Here is a 12,408-nt window from a genome sequence, read left to right as displayed (position 1 = left end):
TGTATTTGTTGGGCAAACATGATCCCAGTTCACCAAAAACACAGCAGTGTGTTTAACTGTAAGTATATCCTTAATCTAAATTCCACAAATAAGATCCAAATGTATCAAATGTACTCCTAACTTTCAAAGGGACCTAAATCATACTGATAGTAAATGTTACCAATGACAGTCATTCACACTGCCAATAATCAAATGCAATTAAAGAACAAGTCCTTCAATAATCTACTGATAGGCTATTATGTCTACGTCTACAGCTGCTGCTGATGGATATATCATATCAGTCCAAAACTCCTAACCAACCAATGTTATCAAAAGGGTTCTTTACATCTCTCCACCCCCCTCCTAATCGACCCACATTGCCATTAATTATTATAGAAGGTTAACGAGTTCTCATAAAGGGTAAATTAATAATCAATACTGGTACTTATCATTCAACGAAGAAAACTAAAATCTTTTATTGAAGCCGCATCGAATGATGGTCAAAGAAACCATGGAGGGGGCCTATGGAGAGGAATAAAAAAAGTTTCGGGGTATAAGGACACATAAAATATCTAGAACAAACTTCTCTTAGACTGAAAATCAATACAAGGAGTTTTTCAACTCATAAAACTATAATGTCATGTTTGATATATATATACATTAACAGTAAATAACATATAAAGTTTCAAACTAAATAGAAGTTGCACACCTAAAGCTGTAGCATCAGAGTATTCGCCGAAAACAAAGATATGCCTGCACCAAGAAGAAAAAGGATTCAAGTCATGTCCCAGAAAAGATTCAGGAATATGAATTTACATAGTATGAGAAAAAACAGCAATACACTAACAAAAAACATGGTTCAAAGTAGGAATTTACCCACAAATTACAATATGAAGCCATATTCTCACTTAATAATGTCAATTAGAACTAGTACATGTAAGGCTGCAATCTCTCCCTTGGTAAAACAACAATGTAAGCTGGCCATCAAATGCTCTCTAATCTCAATCTTAAGGAAACCATCAAATGCTCGGTTGAACATCCTAATTGCAAGCAAATCCAAGTTTCTTATGCTGAGAAGAATTGATGCAAAAGATGGCCTAGCATAAACTATCTTCTTCTTCTTTCATCTTCAAGATGATTTTCTTAGAGTCAGAAAATCCTAGGAAAGCTACATTGTTTGGAAAACACCCTCCACTATCTCTAAACTTAACTAACAAAAAGATGAGTGCAAACACTTACGCTAATGCGTTCTAGGCTTATCAATGATGACCTGACTTGTTGGAACAGGGTTCTTATAGGCCTAATAAAAACAAAACATAGCACACTTCTCTTTCTTATTGTTCTTTCATAGAATAGCGTAAAATACACACTTTGAAGACAGACATATAAAAAAGCAAAATTAAGCCAATAAAAATCCACAATAACACACCAAGAACTGAAGAACAGTTCCACATGTATGCAGTTTCAACTTTCAAGCTCTAATATTATTATCACAATAAATCTGATGTAAATTATACAGCAATCAAAACAGAACAGCAACCAAAATTCCATTTGGCAGAGTAAACAATATCACCAAACATGATAATTTATACTATGAATGTAAATTATACAGTATAAAACAACAACCAAAAACAATACTTTCCCAGATAATTACCAACGTTAAATTAGCCAAATCCTAAGAGTCCAACCAAATACTGAAGATAAATGGAAAAAACATAAAGCTGGGATGTAGCAGTAGAAGTAGAACCCAGAATTATTGATAGATCATAAAAGAAAAAAAAAAAAAAAAGAGAGAGAGAGAGAGAGAGAGAAAGATGAGAAGTAATACCATAAGAAATGAGTCAATGAGAAGATTCAGAAGAAGCATGGATGGAAGTGTTGGGTTTGGTGTAATTGGGAGGGAGAATACAACAGCGGCTGCCATGGCAGATGGAAAGGCAACCCACTTGGCCAAGACGGCTAATTTGTGAAGCAGTGGTTCTCCTTTTACCAACTTCGCCATTTTTCTTCTTTCTTCTTCTACACACTTAGCTAATAGCTTCCTTTCACTCAGACTCAGTTGATGTTGGTGTTCTGGTTTTTGAATGAATATTCTATGTTTCTTCATCTACACACTTCGTCTGCCCCACTGTTTGGTCCGCTCAATACGTGTTGTGCCGTGCTATAATTTACATAAGGTAGCTCATTGCCTTTTCGTCACAAGTCTTGGCGCGTCAAAGGATCATAACATTATATGGAGTAGTACCAAGTATTATACGAGTAGTTATTATTTGGGACATTGGGAAGCACTTTAAGTCTTTAATGCAAAACATTGATCGATTTTCATCATTGCCCTTGTGGCTCTCTAAACACCCTCCCAAAAAAAAAAAAAAAAAAAAAACAAAAAAAAAAAAAAAAAAAAAACAAAAAAAAAAAAAAAAAAAAAACATTGTCAAATCAGAAATAGTTATTCGAAGGCTAAATTTGAAAGATATAGCACACAAAATTGGACAATTTTAAGAGATTTCGAACCTAGTGTCAAAATTTCATATTCAAGGACATAAAAGGTGGTTTGGAATCATATAAAACCACTAATAGATCACATAGAAACTCCAATTGGCCTTGAGTCACTAACTAGAGTCTAGAGACGATTTTGTAGCTAGCTAAATTGATAGTTAAAATAAAAGGTAAATGAAAAATTCTCCAAGAGTGAAGGATATGTAAATGAAATAGAATCATCTAAAAGATAAAAAAAAACCTAGTGACGAAACCTCAAATGATGGTGGAGGATGCTTCCCGGAGAGTGAGGTCATATAACGCTTTTTGGAACAATATATGTCCATAAATTGGTCATATAAAGGCTTATGGTGGCCTTAAGCCAATTACGGAAACAAATTAGCACATGAATGCATAATCTATCTATTCTACAGCACTAAACCTTTAATGCCCTAAAATTTGTATATGTCGTCAATAAGCAGTGGTTGTATGCTCTCAGAAACTTATCAATGCACAGCCCTATGCACCATTGCACTGGATTACTGGAATACCTTGCAGGCCCTAGAATAAAGTGTGATTTTCTGAAATTCTCCAAGCAACTTTCAAAGCCTAGCTATTCAAGGATCTCCATGAGTTGGTGCTTGATGTTCAATAGCTTTATCATACCATCATCATTCAAGCTTGTCTGGGGGGCCGATAAAGGTGATAATGCTCTTCTAAGAGCCTGCAGACACACACACACAAGAAACATATCAGTACCAAACACCAAAAGGCTAGTTGACAGTACTTGACTCGCCAAACAGAGCATAAACAAGAGGGGGGAAAAGCTAAAATTAAAAGCAAAAACCATACGTGTTTAGTATATCCTGAGCGAAAATACACATAGGAGCTAATCACAGAATAGCAAGCATCTGCAGCCCGCAGGTAATGTCTCTCAAGTACAGAGATTAAATTTCAATCAAGAATAGAAAGTATATATACAGAAGACCACCTAAATCACTCCATGTTTTGTTTAAAACTTTAAACACACAACAAAGAAATAGATGTGCAGAGCACCAACTAATAAAATGAGCAATCAAACATATGAATCCTTTACTAGCCACACATAGCTGACATAAGTACATCACTAAGCACTCGAGTAAATTAATGGGAATAAGGCCACACATAGCTGACATAAGTACATCACTAAGCACTCAAGTGAATTAATGGGAATAAGGCCACACATGCAAGTTCATGAAGATCCTCATCAAAGCAAAATCACACAATCACTCATCTATTCATTCTATTCATTCTTTTGATGTTAACAAACTTATCACTTTATCTATTCATTCTTTCCAAAAAAAAAAATTCTTATTTTTTTAACAGAGGATAGCCTAAAAATTGAGGAAGAATACACCTAATGCCACTATATATGTACGAAGTATGATGATTATTCGAACCACACCAAATACCTAAAATACATCACCAAAATTATCTCTACCACAATTCATTATTTTATTTTTATCTATTTTTACAAAAATCGGAGCTTTCTAAGTCAAGTCATGGAAAGTATTATTAAGAGGTGTTGATATGGAAAAACTGGGTTAGATACCAAAAAAAGAAAGGAAACAAAAAACAAAAATAAAACAACTACTTCAAAGCTCAATTGGGGTAATACAAAGGGTATGATTAATGCAGGTGACTTTTGGGATGTTTTGGCTAGTTTAAATTCAAAGTAGAGAGTGTAAGTTCTAGAATGTAAGCACCAAGATCTAATCACACAGCTAATTTAGTTGACAATTCCGATGAAATGTCCAGAAGTTGTTTGGTTGACACCAAGATAGTTGCAATTCATGGAAATTTTGAGTGAACAAGGGGGTCGGTGTTTTATTGCCCATGCTCTATGGAAAGTTCTACTCCCTCCGTCTCCTTTTGATAGTCCCTTATGGGCATTTTTCACGGGAATTAATAAACACAAGTAAGAATAGTTAAAATACATTGAAAAAGTAAATTGACATTGGGCATGCAAAAAAGTAGAGAGAGAAAATAATAAAAGTACATGGAAAAACAAAATTTACATGGGAAAGTTAAATTTGCACAAATATTGTTGCAAATTGGAGGGAATTTTGGTAAAAAATTTATATTAATAGTTGTTGGAAAAAGCAAATGGGGTGAACATTTTGGGACTAAAATTTGCCCATAAGCAACTATCATTTGGGGACAGAGGGAGTAACTCCTAAGGAAGTCAAATTTCACCCATTTTCACCTGTTTTTAACCAAAGCAATAACCCATTTGCAGTAATAGCTTGTTTATTTGAAATCAATAATGAAGGAATGACTGTTTCAAAATTAATAATAATAATAATAATCAAGGAATGACGGCTTCCTTAGGATTTTGGGAATTAGGATGAAAACATGTGAAGTTATTTAACCAACCCCCTTGGCATTCACAATTCCCAGGGATTGTAAATTTTCTAATGTTGACCAAACAAATTAATTCCTATGTAATAATTCTCGATGCAACCAAAGCTATCACTTACGAAGTAATAAACACTACATATAATCAAGCAAATCAAATGTGGGATGCATGCCTCAATTTTAGCTAACTCAACTCGTACAGGAATTGGAATTTGAACCCATGAAAATCATCATATCACAGGGGACATATATTTAGAGACAAGCATTAATTTCATACATTACTTCCTAAATATCCAAAAGCTTTTGTGCAGAAGAAAACAGTCATATAAAGCACAAACCTGAAAGCAAAAGTATATGAAGATTGTCATCCATGATGAAGGTTAATGCAGGATTGAAGTGCACCAAGGACAGAGCACCTACTTTCTACCAGCACTCCAGCAGAAGACACCACACAGCAATTGCCAAAGTAGTCACATGCAGTGATAAGCACTATCCTCAGTGCAGAGTACAGAGAGAGTGAGATAGCTATTTCCTGAGAGGACCGGGTGGTTGTAGATGGGGTTGTGGATAGTGTGGGTCAGGGTAGGGAAGAGTGTTGGGGTTGATATGACCCTGCTGGACATGCCATCTGTATATGGGGTAAAGCATTTGATCAAACTGGTCTAGGCGTTGGTTCATGTACTGCTGAGAGTTGTGAATTTCTTGAATTCCAGAACGAATGGACTCCAAAGATGCTTGAAGGGTAGCAAAGTCACAAGGCTGATTTGGAATGGACTGGGAGGAAAAACCACCTACATGTTCCTCACGTACGAAAACAGGAGAGGGGTTAGTTTGGTACTCCCTTTCACAGTTTTCCTCATCCTCCTCTTCCTCTCCATCACTTGCAAAGATTTCGGGAAATACCCAGTTAGCTTGGTTCCTAATCGTTGTACGCTCAGGATTAGGCAAAAAGAACGCTGGTTTCTTGTTAACTACCCACCGATACCTATCACCATCCTCCTGCAACCATCCCATATTTACAAGCTTAGGAATATCAAGGGTGGCGATATGGCCAACTGGTTGTATATGATCAAAGTCAAACCCTAAGGAAACCGCAATAGGAGTAACGAGTCCACCAATGACAATCGGACTCTTCTTCTTAGACTTTCCTACAGCATGAAAATGCCGGGCAATGAAAGAGGCCGTATTCAAACGAACATCCGGATACAACATGCTTTGTATCATTTCCATTTCCCACTCCCTAACAGTCCCTTGACTATCATGTCTCCCAAAAATAGTACTTGCCATTAACCTCTGCAAATATCGAAACACAGGGTTATGAATTCGAGAGGCCTTAGACGACTGAGGATTATATCCATTCGATCCCGTAATTTGTCCCCAAATCAAACCTGGATCACTGTTATAATACAATACATTACCCCCTTTCGGTAACCCGTAAAATGCACCAAATTCATCTAAAGTTTTAGAGTATTCCCTGTTAAACATTCTAAACCAAACACCAGGAACATGTCCTTTAGGAACTTTAACAGTATTTTGTTGAAATGAACTCAAAAATTCTAAAGTAAGCTGTTGATAAGTATGATATTGGTTCATCATCAAATTAGTCCACCCGACTCGATCAAATAACCATTCTAAATCAGATTTAATACCCAAAGCAGTAATACATTCATCACTAACAAACCTAGTTGCTACAATCCGACGAACTTTCAAAAATTGAAAGCGATTAAAATGCTCATCATCACGAAATTCAATAAGCGGAAAATCAGCATCTTTTAAGTTAAATTTAAAAGGGTTACCATCCGTTTCAGGTTCCGAAGAGGGGTAATGTTGATGATGGGATGAAGTTGGTTGTGCACGGCCCCTCTTGCTCCCCCGTGCACCGGACAATTTGTACTCAATTTCAAAATCGGAGTTTGAAGTATGGTTTTGATAGGAAATAGTGGTGGAATTTGGATGGGATGCAAGAATTATGGGTTCTTCAGGAGAAGGGTGGCCGTGCCATTGATGGGTTGAATTTGGTTGTGCACGGGCCCTCTTGTATCTTCGTCGACCTGACATATCTGTAGATCAGGCGATGAAAAAGAGGAAATTGAAGGTTGCTTTAGTGGTGAGGAGAGAGAAAATGGTGGAAATTGGAAGAAATTGAAGGGAGTATCAATGGAGGAAGAGGGGTTTTGAGGAGAGAGAAAGAGAGGGTGTGACGGCCGTGCAATTTGAGTGGGAAAAGTGGGTTTAAGGGTGAGATACTCGGTATAATTGTGGGGACCGTGTTTTGGTTAACAGTCAGGCTGCACATGCTCGAGCCCGTGCCTCTGCACGGGTGTGCCGTGTCGTCTACGGCCAAACGGCTTTGTTGAGTGGCATTTTTGTGCAAGGATAGCTCAACTTCGTCTCAAAGAATTACTGTTACATTTTATGGCACATATACTCCATTAAACACAAACATAAACAAAAACAAACATACATACACATTATTTTTCAATGCGTTGATTCTGTACAATTATTTGTATCCGTTTAAATGCAATTGAGGTTTTCAATATCTAAGCTAAGGAAATTATCAACTCTTAGGTAACCAAGAAAGCCAAGAAGCCTAGGATTTTCCTACGGACTAGAATTGCTGCAAAAACATAGACAACATGTTTTTATCTTCTTTGAAAAATACAAAACTCCTCAAGTCAAGTGAATACTCGTTTTCATACGGAAAATCGAGATCTACGAGAAAACGGCATTCTTCGGAGGGAAAAAATCCGTGGTATTCCCTAAGTTTTAGGAGGATCTTGAGGGTACGGTAAATTTAGGAGAGCATAAATCCTAGTACAGGGGTCCGATTGGGGCGATTTTTCTTGAAACCCCTAATCTCCAAGAGTACTACGTAGGCGTCTGCTCAGATAAATCCCCTAATGCCCAGGTTAAGAGATATTATCCTGAAACTTCAGGGATCCGTAACTTTGGCTCCAAGTGTTCGATTGGAGCGAACTTTTTTTCAAATTGGGTGTTTCAACGAGATCTACACACCCCAAACCCTAGCCAATTCGAAAAAGGCCTCTAGAAGGGAAATTGGACCATAATCTATCCATTAGAAGGGTATATCGGTAAATTCATTCATGATACCAAAGGCTACTTATGTAATTTACCATAACATCTCCCTAATATCCAATAATTAAGTTAGTCCATATTTATTTTGTTATGATTCCCCCTCACAACCACAACCTAAGTAGTAGTTAGTTATAAACTTGACAAACATAAAGCTTCTAAGGTTTGCCGTGCTGGTATAGCACCTTTGCCGTTTCCTGAGCATGCAGGGTCAAATCTGCATCCTTGCATTTTTTATTTATTTTTAGTTAACAGTGTATTCCATCGTTTTTGTTTCAAAAAGGCAAGGTAGTTAAGAACACAATCAGTAATGCAAAGGAATATAAGATGCAGACAATCTTCTTTGATAAGCACGCTTCAATTTCAGTAGAAAGAACATGCCAAAAAGCACATTCAGCAATTATCACCAAACCAAACAACAAATTTCAAATGGGACAATTAATTCAATCAACATCCTAGTCCTTTTCAGAGTATACAAGTGCACAAGAACACAATAAGTGATGACTTTCCTCCCTTATCCTTCACATAATTCCCTCTTTATTACCCACACAAAATTCATTGGTTTTTGACGCACCAGCTAAGATGCATCCGCATTCAAAATTCATGGCAGTTTCTCCACCTCATAATCCCACGTTACCACATAATCTAACATTGTCTTATCTTGATCTTCCTGCAGGCTGCAGCATGCACCTTTCTGGAAAACCATCATCTTTCTTTCTTTAATCAAATCACTTTTAACTTTACTTTTTGGAACTACAAATTAGCCAAAAGTAATGGCAGCATTTGAGTCAAACACTAAACTCTTAGAGGAGCTAGAAGAACTCAGCCAAACCCTCTACCAGTCTCACATTACTGCAACCAGAAGAACTGCATCACTTGTCCTCCCTCGGTCTTCAGCCCCCTCGATACCTACTGCTGATGAAGCTGACACGGCTACAAATGAAGACAGCAAGCCCAGTGTCAGGCCCAGGTCCAGGAGAATGTCCTTATCTCCCTGGCGTTCTCGAGCCAAGGAGGATCTTGCTCATGAAAATGAGCAACAGAAGAAAGAAAAAGAAAGTGATGTTAAGCTATTTGATCATGAGGATACATCATCAACAGACAAGAAGGGTATTTGGAAATGGAAGCCAATGCGAGCTCTGTCACATATTGGAATGCAGAAACTAAGCTGCTTGTTTTCTGTGGAAGTTGTTACAGCTCAAGGTCTTCCAGCATCTATGAATGGGCTAAGGCTCTCAGTTTGTGTGAGGAAGAAGGAGACAAAAGATGGTGCAGTAAATACTATGCCTTCAAGAGTTTCCCAAGGAGCAGCTGATTTTGAGGAGACCTTGTTTGTTAAATGCCATGTTTACTGGGCACAAGTTGGTGACAAACAACAGCTGAAATTCGAACCAAGACCCTTTCTAATTTATCTTTTTGCAATTGATGCAGCAGAGCTCGATTTTGGAAGAAGCTCGGTGGATTTGAGCCGCCTTATCCAGGATTCTCTAGAGAAAAATGCTGAAGGTTCCAGGATACGACAGTGGGACACGAGTTTTGACCTTTCAGGAAAGGCAAAAGGTGGACAACTGTTGCTGAAATTAGCATTCCAGATCATGGAAAAAGATGGAGGAACTGGATTGTTCAGTCAGCTCGAGGGGGGATTAAAGCCAGGAAAAGCAAAAGCCTCTTCAACATTTGGACGGAAGCAGTCAAAATCATCATTCAGCATACCAAGTCCCAAGTTGTCGAGCCGTTCTGAAGTCTGGACTCCATCTCGCACAGGAACAACTGCAGATTTTCAAGGTATTGATGATCTTAATCTTGATGAGCCTGCACCTGTACCTGAACCTGAACCTCAGAAGCCAAAAGAAGAAGAGTCAGGTATTGAGGAAGTTGATCTTCCAGATTTTGAAGTGGTGGATAAAGGAGTGGAAATTCAGAACACTGGTGAAACCAATGAAGATGAAGAGCTTACAGAAAAAGCAGAAAATGGGTCTTCAACAAGTGAGGTTGTAAAGGAAGTGGTACATGATCACGTTCACCTCACAAGATTAACAGAGCTGGATTCGATAGCCCAGCAGATTAAAGCTCTTGAATCAATGATGGGTGAAGAAAATGCGGACCAATTTAACGAAAATGAAGAAACATATGATGCAGAAAAGCTTGATGCTGATGAAGAGAATGTAACAATGGAATTCCTGCAGATGCTTGAGGATGAGGAAGCAGTTAATGATTATAAACAGTTGCAGAATAAAATGCCTACGGCTTCTAAAACAAAAGAAACTGCTGATGATGCCGAGTCTATAAGCGTTTTCCTACCAGACCTTGGAAAGGGTTTGGGATGTGTAGTTCAGACTAGAAATGGAGGGTTCTTAACTGCGACAAATCCTTTTAACATCGAGGTATCAAAGACAGACACTCCAAAGCTTGCAATGCAGATATCTAGACCTTTTGTTATAACTTCAGACAAATCCATCAATGGGTTTGAGATATTTCAGAGGATGGCTGCTAGTGGGGTTGAACAACTTAGCTCAGAAGTGCTATCCCTGATGCCCATAGAAGAGCTGATGGGAAAAACAGCAGAACAGGTAGCTTTTGAAGGCATTGCATCCACAATTATCAGTGGCAGAAAGAAAGAGGGTGCCAGTTCAAGTGCTGCTCGTACCCTTGCTACCATTAAACAGATTGCAAGCGCTTTGGGCACTGGCAGGAAAGAACGCATCACAACAGGGCTTTGGAATGTCAATGAAGATCCACTAACAGCTGATGAAATCCTGGCGTTCTCCATGCAGAAGATTGAGGCTATGGCAATTGATGCTCTAAAAATACAGGCAGAGATAGCTGAAGAAGAGGCTCCTTTTGAGGTTTCTCCACTTGGTGGGAAGGCACTAATCAGCGGACAAAAAGACCAAAACCATCCTCTTGCTTCGGCAGTTCCACTTGATGATTGGATGAAAGATAACAAGCTAGAAGAGTCGGAGACCATCACACTGTTGATGGTAGTTCAGCTGCGTGATCCCCTTAGGAGATATGAGGCTGTCGGTGGACCTGCTATAGTATTAATTCACGCAACTCCTGAGGCAAAACAAGAGAAAAATGAGCAAATTAAATTTAGAGTGGCTAGTTTGCATGTTGGGGGCATGAAAGTTCAAACAGGACAAAAGAAGAGTGCTTGGGATACTGAAAAGCAGAGACTCACTGCTATACAGTGGCTGATAGCATATAACATGGGAAAGGCAGCAAAAAAAGGCAAATCTCCAAGCTCAAAGGGCCAGGATCTATTATGGAGCATTTCATCAAGAATAGTTGCAGATATGTGGCTCAAGTCGATAAGAAATCCAGATGTAAAATTCACAAAGTAATAGTGGCATTTTTCCTCTTTCATGTACTTAAATCCTTGTCAATCATATTAATTTATTTTTTCTATTTAAAGTTGCATCCTACTCCACCCACAGAAAAAAAAAATGTAAGCAAGCACAACAAAGTAGTGACTGTATATATAATAATGAATTGAATGTTTACTAGTCTCCAAAAGAAAATGTATCAGGTACATAGCCTTATTCACATTGGAGCAGGATATTCTGTGAATCAAGTACAATTACAATTAAGATACGTTCATCAATATTCAACTGATTTTACCAATAACTAGTTCAATGAAGCAAAAAAAAATTGAGAAAATTAATCTTATTTGGAACAATACAATATAGCAAAACAAATTTATATTTAACTCAATAAGTTTCAATTTACTTCGACCAAGTTAAGCTCAGCATTCAATACCGAAAACAAAATTCTGGGGTTTGAGAGGGTAATGGATCAAAGACATAATTCCTCCGTTCTTTTTTACTTGACCCAGTTTGACTTTTACACTATTCACATCTCCTCCTTTGGCCGTCTTTTGTGAGTTATGTGAAAAAAAAAAAGGGAACATATTCAATCATGATCTTATTAAAATCGACTTAAGTAATATTGTACCATCATAATATCTAGTTTTTATAAAATTTACATACTGAAAATTAGAGTTATTGATTGTTAAAGTTATACATTGGCAAGTGTGATAAATGAATTACGTCAAGTAAAAAAGAACGGTGGAAGTATTTAATTGCAAAATTTCTTCTAGAAGCAAATCAAAGTCTCCGGCATATGATTTTCATTGGTTATTTCAGGGTTGTCATACTGATGATCTGCTCTTACAATTGCACCCCAAAAATTGGCAACAGTTCCAGGTCATATACTCAAAACATACCATGATGGATCCAGTCCTAAGAAACTGTTCAACCTCTCATATAAAGTTCAACGTTTAAAATTAATGCACGAAATTAGATCCCTACACCATCTCACAACATACATCCTTGCACAAAGCTAATTCATCCCCAGAAAAAAGCTCACTGCCTTCTGGAACAGCATCCCTAATTCCCTATACTTTTTTATACTGATCTGCGAATATGGGATACATCTAATGATCTAGGCCTCCCAAGAAGCAAA

The 12,408-nt window shown here is 37.7% G+C and overlaps 1 protein-coding gene and 1 pseudogene across 1 annotated transcript; one reads left to right on the top strand and one right to left on the bottom strand.

Moving 5' to 3' along the window:
- Nucleotides 1-532: 532 nt before the first annotated feature.
- On the bottom strand, nucleotides 533-7,299 carry LOC145591034 (uncharacterized). Its single transcript, XM_081647422.1, has 3 exons — nucleotides 5,190-7,299; nucleotides 1,808-3,178; nucleotides 533-732 (listed from the first exon to the last, which is right to left on the bottom strand). The coding sequence occupies exon 1, from the start codon at nucleotides 6,907-6,909 to the stop codon at nucleotides 5,377-5,379; it is 1,533 nt and encodes a 510-aa protein (XP_081503548.1). The 5' UTR covers nucleotides 6,910-7,299; the 3' UTR covers nucleotides 533-732; nucleotides 1,808-3,178; nucleotides 5,190-5,376.
- A 1,165-nt stretch (nucleotides 7,300-8,464) lies between these two features.
- Nucleotides 8,465-11,352, top strand: LOC145592520 (protein PLASTID MOVEMENT IMPAIRED 1 pseudogene; annotated as a pseudogene).
- The last annotated feature ends 1,056 nt before the right edge of the window (nucleotides 11,353-12,408 follow it).

This window comes from Chenopodium album, chromosome 18 (genome assembly GCF_948465745.1).
Source record: "Chenopodium album chromosome 18, dcCheAlbu1.1, whole genome shotgun sequence".
In the NCBI taxonomy this organism is placed as follows: domain Eukaryota; kingdom Viridiplantae; phylum Streptophyta; class Magnoliopsida; order Caryophyllales; family Amaranthaceae; genus Chenopodium; species Chenopodium album.
Note: the sequence above shows the minus strand (reverse complement) of the source record. Positions and strands in the feature narration are given on the sequence as shown.

What these genes read in the sequence shown, in the direction of transcription:
- LOC145591034 (XM_081647422.1), bottom strand. Translation starts at nt 6,909, where the DNA reads ATGTCAGGTCGACGAAGATACAAGAGGGCCCGTGCACAACCAAATTCA.